The sequence below is a fragment of the Engystomops pustulosus genome, chromosome 8 (assembly GCF_040894005.1).
Source record: "Engystomops pustulosus chromosome 8, aEngPut4.maternal, whole genome shotgun sequence".
NCBI classification, from domain to species: Eukaryota; Metazoa; Chordata; class Amphibia; order Anura; family Leptodactylidae; genus Engystomops; species Engystomops pustulosus.
Window position 1 is genome coordinate 91,373,308 of NC_092418.1, and position 19,288 is coordinate 91,392,595.

The window sequence follows — 19,288 nt, forward strand, 5'->3', positions numbered from 1 at the left end:
TGGATTTTACCTAAATAAAGTAAGGTAAGGGTATAAAATGTCCTTTCTAGAATTTCCTCTGCTGTAAAATTTCACCATTTACCTATAAAATATCCTCCGAAGTTATCTGGAAATGGTCCTAGTGTTCCTGAGATGAGTCACTTTTAGAAGCTGGAGGGGGATGACACCTTTATCATACCTACATAAGACGGATCAGAGTTGATGAGAACCATTTGATGTATATCACTCACAATGACTCACTACCAGTGCTGCTACATCTGAGCTATAAACACACACAGTCAGCTCCTATACCTCTCTGCCCTGGATAAAGACCTTATCTTATCTGTAGCTTGTGGAGTACTATCTGCACAATGAATGTTGGCAGGTAGTGCTTGTGTCTGAACCGGTTCTTGTGCAGACAGGAGAAGCTATTCATGAGAACTGCACTTTCTGACTATAGATATAAGATTTATGGTCTTATCCTGAGTATATTAAAGAATCTTGTCTTTGTGGGAATACTCCTTTAAAGAAGACAAGCACTGGGATCAAGATGAAGCGGACTATAGGTGGGTATGTTCAGTTTAATTTTGCTTACAGTTAGTGGTAGATTTCTCTAATTCGGTAGCTCTCATGTGAACTGAAATACAGGATTCTTATATTTAACATGACAACTAAAGCAAGTTGCTAAGTAGTATAGACCTAAGTAGTGCGGCTCCCACTGCAGCTTCTAAAAGTGACTAATCTCAGGCCCAAATAGAACTCTTCTCTACTCATTTTCACAAAACTTTGGTGTAGTTATTTATAGTTAAATGGATAAGATTTTACATAAAAGAGGGAATTCTAGAAAGGACAATTCATATTCTACCAGAGGAGGGTAGTAGATTAATGGGGTTAAAATCTAGTGAAAGCATCTTGGCTGCAGAATATCAACCTGCAGCATGTAAACTAATGTTGCAGGTTACAATCTTTGCAATAAAAAAAAAAAAAAAAAAAATCAGCAGCTGATCCTCAATATGGATCATGTAATTATTCTATATTTAATTGTAAGATCAATATTTATACAGCCCGGATAGGTCGAGTAGCGCCTCCGAAGCCTCCGTATGGTGACGCGCCTTTCCTCTGATGTCCCCTGCTACATGCAGAATTTGTTAATCTGTTTCTCATCCACTTTGAGATGTGATCCCCCTCCGCGGCACATGATCCTGAGCAGAACGTGTACATGTTGGGTGTGAATGATGGGTATCTCGTAACATCGCCCACAGCAGAAAACATGTGCAGGAAATGGTAGTATTGCTACAGGAAGACGGCTAACACATCAGCTCTTTGGTAAGGAAACAATCTGCATTTCCACTGGGATGTGGTACTGATAGTGTTTCCAAGATGTGACACGGCTGTAATTATAGGTTAACCACAGCCTTAGGCTCAGATGTGTCACTTCACGTGAAGCCCAGCATACATCTAATAGAAATGCAGTAGGACCGGGCAAGACGGCTTAACCCTGGTCATCTGCCATGGAGGCTGCTGCTCGCTTCCTTTTATGTCGTCCATGGGTTGATGACACAAGATCCCCGGACAGAGGCGAGACTCAATACATGTTTCTATACCAATTACCATGTTGCGTCAAGCATATAGGAATTAGCTCATATTCTACCTCCACCTATAAATAAATATAATTGGGGAGATTTATCAGAAGTGTCTGAGGTATAACTGTTCCAGTTGCCCATGTAAACCAATCAGAGCTCAGCTTTTATTTTATGAACAGCTGTGAGTTAATGTAAACTGAGCTCTGATTGGTTTCCTCCATATTGTTTATTTAGTAGTATGTATTCGTACAACTTAGGCTGCATTCACACGACCGATGGGGGACGTATATACGGCCGCCGTATATAGGTCGCCCATAGGCTGGCAACGGGTGCACTGAATGGTACAGAGCAGCACACATGCGGCACGTTACCGCTCCATACCAGGAGAAAAGATAGGACATGACCTATCATTCCCCGTATTAATACGCCATGTAGCTCAATGTAGAGGGACTCCCTCCCCCGTGTGCCCGCCAAGCTACGACACACGTGTATGTGAATGTAGCCTCATACTGCAAGCTACTGACCGATAGTAGTGGCAGAGACCGTTTTAGAAAAAAAACTAAAAGATGGTCCCCAAAATAAGCCCTGCACAGTAACAACACTTTGTAGTTACACACAGTAGTAGGTAAGACAATGTGTAATATGGGGCTGTAGGAGAATATATAGAAAATGGAAAGATGATGGGCAGATTGATGATGGAAGATAAATATGAAAGATCATATAATTTTATAGAGATGATACATTTATAGATGCATAAATATAAAGTTGATTATAAATGGCTAGATAGATGATAGAAGAGATATGAGAGAAAGAAAAATAGATACAGTAGAAGAGAGATAGAAGATCAATTGATATATAGATAGATAATAGATAGGAGATAGATAAAATATACAACGATAGATAGACAAAAAGCTAGATGGATAAATTGTTAGATTGGAGCATTTTTTTTCTCATAATTCAGATTATGCAAGCTAAAAATGTAAGAAGGAATTGAACATTTTGCGTGACTCATCCCATGTGTCTTTAAAGGGGTGTGTCCTTACGTGTCCTTTTTCATATGTTTCTATGTGAAATAATAAAAGAACGGCATAACAGAGTACTTTAAGAACAAATAGAACATCATCTTCCTACCTTGCAGACCCAGATTAAAAGAATTTGGGTCCCATACATTGTGGATATTACATTAATTTCCAAGATGCGTATACTCCCTTAAAGGGATCGGCTGGAGTTGAAAAAACATGGCTGCCTTATACCAAGTGCCACACCTGGCTACGGGTAGCTAAGCTTTAATCACCTTTATTACAGCCGAGATGCAATACCCCCAAAAACCATGGCCAGGTGTGGCGTTGTTTTTGGAAGTAAGCAGCCGGGTTTTGTTACCTTCAGACAACCCCTTTAAGTTATGAAAATAAATAGTTGCATACGTGTAAAAACCACATAATAGAAAATATTCTTTCTAGGTGGAAATGAAGACCTGGATGTTTTCGGGGAACAATTTCTGAGAATAACCTCTACTACACTATTGTATTTTTGGAGATTTTTTTTTTTTTTTTTAAAAAACACAACAATAATTAAGTGCAGAAACGGGGAAAAGGAATATGCTTTACTTCTTGGTAACTGGAGGTCTGGAACTGAAAAACAAGCACATGCAGGAGGTTAGTAGGTGTCCGGAGACCTATGGAACCAGGGGTATCTTCCACTGATACATCTAACAAGAAGCTTTATGTGCAACATAGAAGTCACAGTATAAAAGCGGATTGACCAGAGTGGTAGCGCTGTATAAACCAATGGAAGGTACAGAGTTATTATAATTTAAAGTGTCACCTCAAAATCAGGCTAGAAAGGGATAAATTGCTTCTATTGAAAGATGTTATGTTTGTGGAAAGAGACAGTTTTGGCTGTAGATATTGTAATTTTCACCTCGTTTCGAGACTCTTTAAGCATCTGCAACTTTCTGTAGAGTCCATGTCCAACAAACCAAACCTTATTTTGCTATATATTGACAAAATCAGGTTTTAAGTAGAGATAAACTGACCTGCCGTTCCTGGTTGGCCGCCCGACATGAACATATTGCCTAATTGGTGGCCCAACAGCCAATCCAGAAAATTGACGCCCACAGAAACTAGCCATGGCTACAATTGGTCAGGGGGAGTCTCCCTGCCCAATCAGAGTGATGGCTAGTTGCTTTTGGGCATCAATTTGCTGGATAGTCTGTTTGGCTGACAAACCGGCAATAGGTCCTCGTTGTGAGGCCGAACCGGAACGGCAGGTCCGCTCATCTCTAGTTTTAAGTAAATGACTGGTAAAAGCATACACCCAAATTGTGGCTACTTACCTGCCTCCCGTCGTCAAATCACCAGAGTCTTGGCTTCCAGCCTCACTTGGGGTGCTCACAGACTTAGAGGAAGGAGACGTTGGTGGAGGGACTAAATAGTGAAACAGACACGTATCCTCTGTTACTATTCGCAGGGGTTGGACCGCTTAGGATGTTTCCAAAGCAATTTTACATGAAGAGTTGATTTAAAAAAACAGAAACGGATAACAAAACCAGAAGGATGGCAAACCAAAATGTACGTGGATGGAGGATGAAGAATGGGGAAAAAGAAGGGAAGAGAGAGAGTTACCATCACATGCTGGCTTATTCATGCATCTGCATATAACATGTCGGTGACAAAGAGGGGAGAAAAGAATGAAAAGTAATGAGGAAGATTTGGGACATTGCATTCCTATGATGAGGAAATGGCAGTAGTGGTAATCTTATGGCACATCGGCCTATCCGCCCCTACGGAGGTACTAGCCCACGTCTAAAATGTTCACTGACATGACCAGCAACATCTATAGATCAAGGGTGTAATACTGCAGCCACAACCTGAGGTTGTGACTGACAGTTCTGCGCACGGTGACATGTTTGCATCCAAGAAACATTTCTACTAGTCTCTCTGCAAAAAATGGACAAGTGTCTGATCGGTAGTGAACAGGTCTGTGGCAGTACTGCTGCACCCACAAATATCAATATACACTGATAATGTGATCATGTGAGCAAGTGTGACCACCTCTGTACAAGCAGAAGTTTTGGCAGTTTGCAGGCTCTGGAGGATTCAGGCATTAGTATATAATGAAAAGGAGGAAAGACGTCAGCAATGAAGGGGAACGTCTGCAAAAGTAAAATAATGGAGGTCTGAAAGTGTGAACTGGATCTACGTCTCCTACTCTTTACTATAAGATGCAACATAAGCATTGTAGTGTGGGGTTCTAGTATTATGATTGCAAAAGGTAAAAAAAAATTATTTATATTTGTGCTGAAATTGTGCACCATTTTAATTAATAGTTATAAAGGGGTTGTCCAAGACCGTAACTGTAAACAAACAGGGCATGATAGCTGTACTGCGTTCAGCTTCCAGCCGGCAAGCCTAGCATGATAAACCAGGGGCACTTACTCATTGATCCAGGCACTGCGAATGTAGTAATCTTCTTATATTTGTTATCCATGGTCTCCTTCCTTCTATTAACAACTATTAAAATTATGCTAATTTTCCTGAAGGGCTTTGGTGGGCGTTACCAGAGCTCCTCTATGCTTCAGATTCATCGGCTGTTAGACTGTGCAAAAGCACTTCATCCTCCTAATGTGTGCTGAAACTTCCTCTCCTGCAATGAGATTACATCAGACAGGGAGAGGGGAAGTGTTGAAGAAGCAGAGGGAGAAGAAGACAGTGTTATAACTTGTGAAGCTGCAGCAAGGAGGGGTTCTGGTAAGACCCCCTCAAAGCCCTTCTGGCTCATTCACATATATTTCAAAGTTGATTTTAGGAGGAAGGAGGTCATGGATAACAAATATAAGAAGATTACCACAGTCATAGTGCCTGGATCTATGAGTAATGTCCCTGGTTTATCATGAAGGATTTTGATGGTAGATTTTCCTTTAGTTTATTAGTTGAGAAAGTTCTCTCTAGGTTTTTTAAAAAAATAAATAAATAAATAAATAACAGAGCCCAAGAATTGAGCCTTTACCGTAAATGTTCTCCAGTATAGGATCATGTATGTATAATACAGAATATAGCACGGATTGATAACGTTACCTGTACACAATCCCCTATATGGACAATATTGAGACTTTTTTAAAAAAGATTTATGGACTGATGCGGATCCTTATATAATGTGATTTTATACATTTTTTTTCTCTTTGTCTTTTAAAGCTAAATTGTAAAGCCCCCGGAGAGTATTGGGCTGGTGGTAAATCGCATCTGTATGCTAATGGCATTACACTTGCTCAGTTGTCTCTCACACTGACAGAGCTCAGAGGAAATCTATACTGCACTTTACCCTCCCCTCCGAACTTACTGAAAAGTCAGCCGTGGGAATACATTATAGCTAATTACAGCAAAGTGTCTCAGCCAACATCGTCATGCAGAATAATATACATACACCGATTCTGTGGTGGTGGTGGTGGGGTGATGGGGGAGGGGTGTACATCTACCCTTTACATCTTTACATCATTTTGGAAAAATATATGGGACCCCACAGAGTCCATTTCAAACTTACAACGTGACAGATTTACTAGAGTGTCTTAATTTAATAGTATGACATACATTTTCCCCGCCCCCTTGAAACCAGATATTGCTATTAAAAGATAATGACGGTTTAAGGAAATATAAGTGTGTGTACTTTAACTTCAATGTTGGCAAAACTATTTCCACCCCTTAATGATTTTAGAGGATTAGTTTAGATTTTTTATTTTCTTAAAATGTGAGTAAATCACCTAGTAATACATTTGGACCAGTACTGCCATCTAGTGGTAAAATATGTCACCGACATGTTAAGAGGGTAAAACGTGTACCTATTTTGAAAAGGAACTCATCATGTTGAAAATGAAGTGCAGGAAGATTGTTATAGAGCAGGAGGAGCTGAGGAGGTTGTACAAGGTGTCCTATCTGTAGACAGCATGTTATAAAGCAGGAGGAGCTGAGCAGATTGTATATAATGTTCTAACCTCAAGCAGCAATTTATAGAGCAGGAGGAGCTGAGCAGGATGTATATAGGATCATATATATAATATATATATAATATAGCGCAGGAGGTGCTGAGCAGATTGCACATTGTATCCTATATACGGGAAGCATGTTATAGCGCAGGAGTAGCTCAGCAGATTGCACATAGTGTCCTATATACAGGAAGCAGGTTATAGAGCAGTCCTCATAGTCATAATGGGGGAGATTTATCAGAAGTGTCGTGACCGTCCAAAGTGATCAGAGCCTTTAAGGCACTGGCAGCAATGTGTCCTTTGAGGGACCCTCTCTATGACCTAGGAGCCGTCGCCAAGAGGAATTTTCTGATAAATCTCCCCAAATGTGTCTGATGTTTAGGGCTTGTGCCTCCTATTACAGGTTACAAGTTGCTTTCATGGGATAACTACTAGTCCCCTCAAGTCGGTTATGAAATGTCCTTCTAGAATTTCCTCTCTTATATGAGATCTTGTCTGTTTACCCTATAAAAATCTCCTCCAAAATTAGAAAAGTCATATTTTTTACCAAAATGAGTCCCTTTTAGCGGCTGAAGGAATAGTTTTGCCTTAGATTTCAGGCAGGGTATGAAGTGTCCTTTCTAGAATTTCTTCTTTTATGGAAAATCTCACTCATTCGGCTGTAGAAAAAATTCCTCCAAAGTCAAGTGAAAAGGATTGGAGAAGAATCTTATTATACTCAAGACGAGTCAACTTTAGAGGCTGCAGGGGGTGGGTGGTGTCACTTCAGACGCCCCATTTTTGGTTCTATATTACCAAGAAATATTCTGCTGCGGTCATTTTAAAGATACGGAACTCATCTTTCAGATCTCATCAAAGTTTGAGGTTCTGCAATGAATCAGTTAAAAACACCATTGTAAATGTGAGATGCGGACAAATATCCAATTAGTTCCTTTCTTTAGCTGCCTCTATCTTCGGCTCTATAGCTTCCAAAGCCACAAGCCTGATGCCATCTGAAAGAGGAGATTCTTGACATTAATATAACACAGGTAGCAGGTTTCACATTTTTTTTTTAAAAGAAGAGGGACATCTGAAGCTACACTCCGACCGTAGCCTCTAAACTTGACTTATCTTAGGCAATGATGACCGTGCTGATTTTCACATGACTTTGAAAGAATTTTTTATTATTATTATTATTATTATTAGTAGTGAACAGGTGAGATTTCCCATAAAACTAGAAATTCTAGAAGGCCATTTCATCCCCTACCTGAGGGGGCTAGTAGTTTAATGGGGTAAAATCTGGTGACAGGATCCCTTTAAATATATAACTTGCTTATGTTTACACTGTCTAAATATTATATAGGACTAGTAAATTTGCCCCATGTATAGAAAGATAATCTTAGCACCAGATACTGTACAGAAATGATGAATCCGGTTGCTAATGAGTCTTTTCTGTAATACTCTGTATGTAATTGTACGACTCTATAATTACAGTCTCGGCAGTCTTCAGTCAATTGCGGCAATTCAACAATCGGATATTTATGAGGATAAATAAACAGGGACTGGAAGATGGTGGCTTTATGTCCCGGGCAGGAGTGTATGGGATACAATAAGGCATACGCCCCCTACTGAAGGAAAGGAGGCGCTGCCTGCCTCAGTGACACTCTCTATACTATGTGCTGACAGGTTACAGAGGATTTACTCCATCATTTACATCTAAATCCCTGCTTTTCCTCCTCCCTATTTAAGCGTGTAATGTGAATAAGCGTAGACGCCTAGTGCCAGCATAATGAGGCATGAGAAGATTAGTTCCCCACCGCAGCCTTAGATAATAATACAAGAAAGACGTGACGAGGCCCTGACCCTCACAGAGCACCACCTCCGCCATGTCACATAATGGGGGGGATTTGTAAAGGTGAAAATCCTATAGAAATAAGCAAAGTGTTCCTAAATATAATCTGGCATCTTAAATTACCGAGGCCACTTCTGCCAATTTCTTAAAGTGCATCAAAATGAAAGACTGTATGCAAATAAGCCCAATGGGCTCCAGGCTCCATTGGCCCCTTAGAAGCCTGGAGCCCCTCAGGCTCATTTGCATACAATCCTTCATCCTGGTGGTAGATACCCTTTAATGTTCATTTCCCAAATGCCCCGCTGCTTATGGAGATTTACGACTGGCTTGGAGCGGGATATGAAAATAGTGATCATATATACCGTAGCTCCATTTCCTTACAACCACACAGGGGGGCGCTGTCAGCCGAACAGTAAGTCCTTGTAATGTCTCCATAAACATGCACACTTGTATCTGCCAAGTGTGCATGTGTTCTGCATGAGTAGAGGGGACTACACCAGTGCCAGATGGTGGTCATGACTTGTATGCTGTTTTTGTTACAGTTCACACAATGCATTTGAATTGGGTATAAAAATGCAATTCAAGAGCAGCGGGAAGCATTTCACCCAATTACAGATGCATTTATACCTAAACGTCTAGGATTGGAAACAAAACAACATGAGGACTGAATTGTGTACCGGCAAAAACATGTTGCTTCTGCCCATTCGCAAGCGTTTAGGTCTAAACCCATCAGAGAAAGCATTTTCAAGCGCGATTCAAACACAGAGTGTGAATGCAGCCCTAAAGGGGGTGTACAATGGATGAAAAACTTGGCTGCTTTCTTCCTCTGCTAGTAGAATGGCCTTATGCTGGTTTTAGGGCCTCAAATTTGATGACCCCCAGTCCCATCCATTGCACATTTAAAGGAAATCTACCATCATTAATCAAGGCTGATAAACCAGGGACACTTACTGTGACTGTGGCACTGTGACTGTGATAATCTTCTTATATTTACAGTATTGTCCATGATGTCCTTCCTTCTACTTTTACACTTATTCTAATGATCCAGAGGGGCTTTGGATGGGTGTTACCGTCCATGCTGCACTTTCACAGGCCGATACACTGTGCAGGAGCACATTACTTCCCCCACTCCTCTGTAATATCACACAGTGGAGGGAGGAAATGCTCCTACACAGTGTAACATCCGGTGAAACTGCAGCATGTATGGGCTTTGGCAACACTCACCCAGAGCCCTTCTGACTCATTAGCATAATTTAAAAAGTTCATTTTATAAGGAAGGAGCAAATATAAGAAGATTACCACAGTCATGGTGCCTGGATCTATGAGTAAGTGTCCCTGGTGTAACATGATGGATTTTGATGGTAGTGGGGAGTAGAGCTTTATCTAGGGGTGCGATGGGGAGAGCCATAACATGATGAGGGTCCCCGGCAGTATAAGAACATGCAACTAGTTTAGGGGCCCTTTATCTTGTGATAGGTCTACTTTAGGATTTTGGTAACTAATGTACATATATAGGACATATGAGGCAGGGATCAGTCAGCTCCTCTAATGCAGCGAATATTTACAGCTTGGATTTCTGTAGATCTGTAACCTGCAAATATCCACAAACAATAAATTTACATTTTTAATAGGAAATGAAGTCAAATTTGAACTAACCCCATCTGGGTAAATCTGGCTGCCAAAAATGGTAAAATATGCAAACACAGGAGCATTTGCTGCGAGCGAACACTATATATTCCTGCACTTCCCAACTGTTCTATTGTCTGGAGCAGCTCCGGCCACATTGACTGTGTATTTAGGTCATCTGAAGAGGGGACGGATAAGCAGTGTGGGGAAATGAAGTGTGGCTGGTTCACAAGAGCAGGCCCCTTCCCACTGACTTGCCTTCTAATCCCCAGAGGGCCACCTGCAGAGCCCTGTTCAGACTCAATCCATTCACTAATAGGACACCACTAACAAACCAATTAATGCTGGTGAGGGATGCAGACACCTGGCCAAAAGTGACTATCCCTGGACCAAGAGATAATGTTGGGACACAACAAGGCTTTAGCAAAATTACCCCCAAAATAAAAAAAAAAATATATATATATATAAGGGATTTAGAAACACAGTCAAAATCGATAAAGAATCTATAAAGGTTACATAAGAATGTATTATTTATTTTCCCTCCAAAGTTCTGAAACAATTTCTCTGCATCACGATAGAATTGTAACCCTAATCCCTGATGTCGGCACCAGGACCCAGACGGACTCCCAGCATCATAGATGACTGTCAATAATTGGGACATTAATCCTGCAGGGGAAGGTGTTTACTTACTGAAAAGAGTTCTTGTTAGAGGACCTGATTAAAGGGATAGTATATAAAAAAAACATGTTTGTTTTATTCCACAAACAGCGTCAAGCCTGAACATGGTATTGCAACTAAACTCTATTCATCTCTATACAGCTGAGCTGCAATACCAGTACAAACCATGGCCAAGAGTGGCGCTGTTTTAGGAAGAAAGCAGACTTTCTTTTTGACCTCTGGACAACCCCTTTAAACTAGTTGTCCCATAATAGAATTGGATGTCATAAGAAGGTAATAATTGAACAGCAGGGGGCAGCACAACATGTATGTACGAGTCATATCTAGGCATAACAACCTATTAAAGGACATCTATCACCAGATGAAGGGTTGTAAACCGCGCACACTAACATATTGGTGTGCGCCCGCTCTGGTAGGATCTGCTGTTCCTTTAGCTTCTTATGACCTGGTTTTTAAGAAAAAAGCTTTTAAAATTATGCAAATGAGCTTGAGGGGCTCCAGGGTCCATAGGAGTTAATGGAGCCTTGAGCCCCTCAGGTTAATATGCATAATTTCTTAAAAACAAGGGCATAAGAAGCTAAAGGAACAACAGAACCTACCAGAAGTGCTGCACACCAGTATGTCAGTATGTTTGGTTTGCAATCCTTGATCTGGTGATAGATGTCCTTTAAATTAAAGGGGTTTCTCCACATTAGCAAGTTACATTAGAAGGATAGGGGGATAACAAAATTAAGATGCCCACCAATCACTAATCTGGAGAATGGGGGGTCACATTCTCACTAATAGGTGGAGCTGCTGGAGGTGCATGTGCACTGTTGCTGTACTCAAATGAACGTGGGTGGCGGAAATTTCTGCACACAGACCCTGCTATCTGCAGTCATTCACTATCCATGTGAGTAACGGTGGTACCGGAGCGCTGTGCTCAGAAATTTCCAACAATTTCATAGTAATGAATGGAGAGGCAGGATACATGCTTGACCTGTTGCTCACCAATAGTGAGAAAGGGCCTCTTTATAAGGATTGTTGGGGGTTAAACCAATCTGTGCCTCATAGATCAGCTTGTAATCCACTATCCTGTGAATAGGGGTGAATAGGGGAGAACTTACTGTCTTGTTACAACCCCTTTTAGGTTCTATATAAGAATGAAAACCTCCAAAATGTTGCAAAGCTGCACATGATGTATCTACGACTTGCATCGTAAATCCGACAATGATACGTAAAGCTGATCTCCATTTCATATACACCTAGGTAATAGGTTTTACCTTACTATATCATGTTACCTTGGCGATATATTGCACTGGAAAGTGTTATTAACTTATCTATCTCGGCTTCTTAGCCAAGGAGAGGAAGGTGCTGGATGGAGAGTGTGCAGGCAGCATTACCATGAAGCAGGCAGGATAGCATGCATCTCTATGGAAGCCTCAGGGGTCTTACCCAGTGGGGGTTCTGGGGTGATCCCCATGCTCTGGAGTAAGGCTTCAGCTTCTCTCCTCTTCTTCTCCAAATCGGATTCTTCCTGTGGAGGGGCCGCATCCTTCTTTACTTCAGACTATAATGAAAAAATGGAAGAGTTAATCTAATTTAGCAAGTCGTTATTTATTTATAGCGCACCATTAATTCCATGGCGCTGTACAAACAATAAGGGGTTCACATACATTACAGTAAGACAAGAACAAAGTACAAAACACATGAGCCACTGATATCAGGAACAAGTGCAAGGAGGGGAAAGAAGTTCTCAAAAAGTTCGAAAAAAAAAGTTACACTAACTTATTTTGACCAGTTAACTATTCCCAGGTTTTATACATCAAAAGGGAACCTGTCAGCTTCTCACGCACATATAAACAAAAGTTGGTGTCCTGCATAATTTACATTCATTTCTTGGAAAAAAATTCTTCATGTTTATTTATTTGCAAGTGAATATTTTGGCGCATCATAGACACGGCTCCCAGGTTAGGTTCACCTTCTATTTCTCAGTTTCACAAAAGGAGCAGGGAAATGTCAATCAATTCTGAGGGGAGGCAATAATGAGTGAATGTTTTTTTTTTGTTTTTACATAAACCCATGTGTCTGGCACCCCCTGCTGGTGCCATCACTAATTACAACCAAGAACTAGTAATATAGCAATTTATTTATACTGGTAGCACAAAGGGATTTTCTGAAACCAATTTGGTATTATTTTTGCTCACAGGAACAACCCTTTAAAAGGGGATTTCCCGGAAACAAAAAACACCAGTGCATAAAAAGGACATATTAAAACTAGCAGAGGAACCACGATTATTAGGGGAATGGGGAGGTCTAGGATAAAATGATAGATTTGGCATTATTTTAGAAATAAAGACAACTGAGGGGAGACCTCATTACAATGTACAAATACCTGAATGGACAGTACAAGGATCTCTCCAAAGATTTTTTTAGATCTAGGCCTGTGACCATGATAAGGGGGCATCCTCTACGCCTAGAGGAGAGGCAGTTCTACCATCACCACAGACAGGGGGCATCCTCTGCACCTAGAGGAGAGGCAGTTCTACCATCACCACAGACAGGGGGCATCCTCTACACCTAGAGGAGAGGCGGTTCTACCATCACCATGGACAGGGGGCATCCTCTACACCTAGAGGAGAGGCGGTTCTACCATCACCATAGACAGGGGGCATCCTCTACACCTAGAGGAGAGGTGGTTCTACCATCACCATAGACAGGGGACATCCTCTACACCTAGAGGAGAGGCGGTTCTACCATCACCACAGACAGGGGGCATCCTCTACACCTAGAGGAGAGGCGGTTCTACCATCACCACAGACAGGGGGCATCCTCTACACCTAGAGGAGAGGCAGTTCTACCATCACCACAGACAGGGGGCATCCTCTACACCTAGAGGAGAGGCGGTTCTACCATCACCATAGACAGGGGGCATCCTCTACACCTAGACGAGAGGTGGTTCTACAATCACCATAGACAGGGGGCATCCTCTACACCTAGAGGAGAGGTGGTTCTACCATCACCATAGACAGGGGGCATCCTCTACACCTAGACGAGAGGTGGTTCTACAATCACCATAGACAGGGGGCATCCTCTACACCTAGAGGAGAGGTGGTTCTACCATCACCATAGACAGGGGGCATCCTCTACACCTAGAGGAGAGGCGGTTCTACCATCACCATAGACAGGGGGCATCCTCTACACCTAGAGGAGAGGAGGTTCTACCATCACCATAGACAGGGGGCATCCTCTACACCTAGAAGAGAGGTGGTTCTACAATCACCATAGACAGGGGGCATCCTCTACACCTAGAGGAGAGGTGGTTCTACCATCACCATAGACAGGGGGCATCCTCTATACCTAGAGGAGAGGTGGTTCTACCATCACCATAGACAGGGGGCATCTTCTACACCTAGAGGAGAGGCAGTTCTACCATCTCCATAGACAGGAGGCATCCTCTGCACCTAGAGGAGAGGAGGTTCTACCATCACCATGGACAGGGGCATCCTCTACACCTAGAGGAGAGGAGGTTCTACCATCACCATAGACAGGGGGCATCCTCTACACCTAGAAGAGAGGAGGTTCTACCATCACCATAGAAAGGGGGCATCCTGTACACCTAGAGGGGAGGAGGTTCTACCATCACCATAGACAGGGGGCATCCTCTACACCTGCAGGAGATGAGGTTCTACCATCACCATAGACAGGGGGCATCCTCTACACCTAGAGGAGAGACCTTTCTACCATCACCATAGACAGGGGGCATCCTCTACACCTAGAGGAGAGGCAGTTCTACCATCACCATAGACAGGGGGCATCCTCTACACCTAGAGGAGAGGCGGTTCTACAATCACCATAGACAGGGGGCATCCTCTACACCTAGAGGAGAGGCAGTTCTACCATCTCCATAGACAGGGAGCATCCTCTACACCTAGAGGAGAGGCAGTTCTACCATCACCATAGACAGGGGGCATCCTCTACACCTAGAAGAGAGGCAGTTCTACCATCACCATAGACAGGGGCATCCTCTACACCTAGAGGAGAGGAGGATCTACCATCACCATAGACAGGGGGCATCCTCTACACCTAGAGGAGAGGCGGTTCTACAATCACCATAGACAGGGGGCATCCTCTACACCTAGAAGAGAGGCAGTTCTACCATCACCATAGACAGGGGGCATCCTCTACACCTAGAGGAGAGGCAGTTCTACCATCTCCATAGACAGGGAGCATCCTCTACACCTAGAGGAGAGGAGGTTCTACCATCTCCATAGACAGGGAGCATCCTCTACACCTAGAGGAGAGGAGGTTCTACCATCACCATAGACACGGGGCATCCTATACACCTAGAGGAGAGGAGGTTCTACCATCACCATAGACAGGGAGCATCCTCTACACCTAGAGGAGAGGCGGTTCTACCATCACCATAGACAGGGGGCATCCTCTACACCTGCAGGAGAGGAGGTTCTACCATCTCCATAGACAGGGGGCATCCTCTACACCTAGAGGAGAGGAGGTTCTACCATCACTATAGACAGGGAGCATCCTCTACACCTAGAGGAAAGGCGGTTCTACCATCACCATAGACAGGGGGCATCCTCTACACCTAGAAGAGAGGTGGTTCTACCATCACTATAGACAGGGAGCATCCTCTACACCTAGAAGAGAGGTGGTTCTACCATCACCACAGACAGGGGGCATCCTCTACACCTAGAGGAGAGGCAGTTCTACCATCACCACAGACAGGGGGCATCCTCTACACCTAGAGGAGAGGCGGTTCTGCCATCACCATAGACAGGGGGCATCCTCGACACCTAGAGGAGAGGCGGTTCTGCCATCACCATAGACAGGGGGCATCCTCGACACCTAGAGGAGACGCTGTTCTACCATCACCAGACAAAGGTGATGGTACCAGCGGTGAGACAATGATACTCTCTGCCACTAGATGTTGTAATGGCTAATAATTTGTACATGTTCAAAGAGGAACTGGGTTCCTTTTTGGAGAGCAATAATAGAACATTGTATAGGAGTAAAACTTTTTTTTAGTAGCTTCTGTTGATCCAGGGACTTATTCTGATCGCCACATTGGGGGTTGGGAAGGCATTTTTCCCCGCTTTCGGCCACTTGACATCAGCCTTGCAGGGTTGGTGCCTTCTTCTGGATCAACCCAAAATAATGTATAGTTTGGACTAGATGGACTGATGTCTTTGTTTAACCTTTTTTATCATGATACTATAAACAGGGCTTGCTCCGTGTCTGGTGTCGGGCACTCGGCTCATGCACAGGGATGTGGAACCTACGGCTCTGTGCATAATACCCACAGAAGCGAAAGAGCATTATGTTCCACACACAAGAAGCATTATGTTCCCCTTGTTCTCAGAGCTGATGGGGGGGTCATAATGGGACTACCCCATTAATAATACCAAATATTAGACAAATACTGTACAATCCAAAAGTCTGACAGCTATAACTATGAATGTATAAGAACAAGTTGCTGCTTTGTATGAATGGATTCTGTCTTCAGCATGTTGAAAGCTGTAAAATCATCACCTGCTCATGGGCTACACACCCACGCCATCATTTCCAAGGCACAACCTTACTGTAAAAAAATGTCACCTAAGTAAGGGTGGGGGGATACTGGCTGCCTTTCATCCCAGAATAACTTTTACCAATTGAAAGTGGTGATGATATAAAACAAGCCTTCTCTAGGTGGCCTTTCTATTAGGAAGGGTGAGTAATATTCTTAGGACTGCAAATGTTACATGGTCAAATGGTCGCACTGAAATCCTTAAAGAGAACCTGTCATCAGACATTGGCCTAATAAACCACTACCAGTATATTGTCAGGCAGTGTAACACCTTCTAGTTTTTGTTTCTTTCATGGCCCAGTGTGGTGGCATCAACCTGAAAATCAACTTTGAAGTGAGATGCAAATTGGTTGTATGTAGTCAAGGAGGAGGAGAGTTTAATACTGAAATCAAGGTGGGAAACAGAACGCCTCCTCCTCGGTCAAAAAATCTTATAGATCTTGTTTGTGTAGTCTCTGGATGTAGGACCACCAATTACAGTGATGGGGGTTTTCTGCGGACTTCCGTGTTAAACTGTCCGCCTCCTTGACTTTATACAAGCAATTTACATCAAACTTCAGCTGCTTGCCAACATACTGGCAGAGGTTCATTAGGTCAATTTCTGCTGACAGGTTCCCTTTAAGGTTTGGATTTTTTTGAATCCACCATGTAGCTGCTATATGAACACAGCGATCAAGAAGATCCAAAGCTAAAATGATAAAAAACTGCTATCCTCAACGTAACCAAATTCAATATATGAACAAATTACAAATAAAGCTATGTCTCCATCACCCAGTGCTGCCCTCTAGTCCTCTCCATTGGTAATGCAATGGTGATGAGTCCATATACAAATTGCAGTTACCTTGCTCAGAGAGTGAATGGTGCTGTCTCATTATCAATAAAGAATACACAATGGGGCACACGTATCATTGTAATTATGCTGCCTCTTTTCAAAGTTGACGGCACACTTTTTTTTTGTTTTTGTAGGTGTAAGTTTGCACATTTAAAAAAAAAATTTTTTAGGCCAATTTCAAAACATGTATAGATGTAAGTATGGGTCAGTTGAACTTCGATTTGCGCCTAAAGTCTCTAATTTTCTCAAAAATAAGGGCTGAAGAAGGCTCAAAGAAAACCTCTGTATTGCAAAGATACATTAGGAACAGTGCAACACCCACTAGCGAACCTCTTAACACCCTGGCATAGGTAAAAGAAAAAATACACAAATACTCCTTAAAAAAAGCTCAGAAAAAAAACCAAGTCAAAATAAAGATACACATCAAATACATGTTTGTCGCGTGACAAAATGAGTCCGTAAAGTTATCTAGAATTTTGTGTTGTACAATGTAGGCTTCATGCAGCAAAAACCTGTTTGTGGATTCAGTCAGTCATTCTAGTAGAATTTCGTACACAGACCTGTGGAGGTTGGTAAAAGAACATCCTTAAAAGGAAACCTACCAGTTAGAATGGCAGGGGTAAGCTGTAAGTACCGAGCACCAGCTCAGGGTGAGCTGGTGCCGGTACTTACTTTCGTTAGTGTTATAAACCGGGGTATCGCGGTTTTAACACTTTTTAAACTTTAGAGCAGAAGACGTAGGTGCGCGCGCCTACATAGGAAATAGCGGGGCTGCTGCGCGCGCACGGTTGCGCGCAGCGCCGAAGCCCCTTCTGCTCTAAAGTTTCAAAAGTGCAGAACACAAACGAAAGTAAGTACCGGCACCAGCTCACCCTGAGCTGGTGCTCGGTACTTACAGCTTACACAGACCATTCTAAATGGTAGGTTTCCTTTAAAATGTGATATTGTTATTACCTCTTTCTTTTTCTTTTCCTCCTCTTTCCTTTTTTTCTCTTCTCTGATCTGAGCCAAACGTTGCTTCTTTCTCTCCAACTCAGCTTTCAGTTCACTTTTGTCCGACATGTTGAGGAACCTGGATGGGTAGCAAGAAGATCAGAGTATACTGCAGTGTGTGATCACAACAAGATGAAAGCTACTGTGAGGAATACAGTGGTCTGTATTGGAAAAAATACACGTCACTCAATGTTTCGGAGTATACGGGTGCACAAGTAGGTTACTACACCATATACCGTATTTTCCGGACTATAAGGCGCACTTAAAAGCACTTAAAAGCCTTGGATAGGTGCACCCTATATGAGGGCAGCGGACCCTACTTACATAGGTCCCCGCTACCGGAGACAGCAGATCTCCAGCGGGAACTGCAGACCACGCGGCACGAACAACTTCTGCCGCGTGGTCTGCAGTTCCCGCTGGAGATCTGCTGTCTCCGGTAGCGGGGACCTATGTAAGTATTCCATTCTCCACCTCCCCCTCACCTTCCCCGCGTTCCGCGTCCCTTCTCGGCGTCGCGTCCCGTCGGGTCTCCGCTCCGCCCCCGGACCTCCGCCACGCCCCCGACCCTGCGCCTTATAGTCCGATGCGCCTTATATATGGAATTATTACATATATAAGGCGCATCGGACTGTTGCGCCTTATATTACGGTGCGCCTAATGGCCCGGAAAATACGGTATATAGAGAAAAGATAACTTGGCAAGTTATCTTTTCTCTATACAGTGGTCTGTAGACAAGATTTTACCCCATGAAACCACCCCCCCCCCCCCACACCAGATGGGGTGTGAACTTCCAGAAATGAAGAAAAACAGACTCAAAGCAGCAAAACGGGCAAAAAATGCACCAAAAACAGTTTTCAATGTGGGAGATTTTTCAGAAATGTCTGAGGTAAAGCTGTTCTAGTTGCCCATGGAAACCAATCAGAGCTCAGCTTTAATTTTATAAACAGCTGTGGGAAAATGAAAGCTGAGCTTTGATTGTTTGCCATGGGCAACTGGAACTGTACTGCTCTCAGACACTTCTGATAAATCTCCCCCTATGTGTTTAAAAACCACCAATAATGCGCCGTGTGGCCACACCCAGAGGGACAAAGAATTTTTAAAAAATATTCCTTGACTCTCCTCTTAATTAACCTTTTGGTCAATCATGACTAACACTTTTGACTAATTAATCAATGGATGGTTCTGAAACCTGAACCAAACAGAAAACATATAAAATAATGTG

General features: G+C 42.8%; 1 protein-coding gene across 8 annotated transcripts in view; it reads right to left on the bottom strand.

The window, feature by feature from the left end:
- The window catches only part of DYNC1I2 (dynein cytoplasmic 1 intermediate chain 2), an 83,707-nt gene that overhangs the window by 46,539 nt on the left and 17,880 nt on the right, over positions 1 to 19,288 (bottom strand). For 3 of the 8 annotated variants that reach the window (XM_072121737.1, XM_072121736.1, XM_072121739.1), the window contains 4 exons: positions 18,028 to 18,145; positions 12,110 to 12,224; positions 3,898 to 4,042; positions 3,170 to 3,193 (listed from right to left, as the gene is read on the bottom strand). In XM_072121737.1, coding sequence (XP_071977838.1) covers positions 3,170 to 3,193; positions 3,898 to 4,042; positions 12,110 to 12,224; positions 18,028 to 18,135 — 392 coding nt within the window. In that variant the 5' untranslated portion in view covers positions 18,136 to 18,145. The remainder of the gene's footprint in view (positions 1 to 3,169; positions 3,194 to 3,897; positions 4,043 to 12,109; positions 12,225 to 18,027; positions 18,146 to 19,288) is intronic. The other 5 variants (XM_072121744.1, XM_072121742.1, XM_072121743.1 and 2 more) reach the window with 3 other exon arrangements.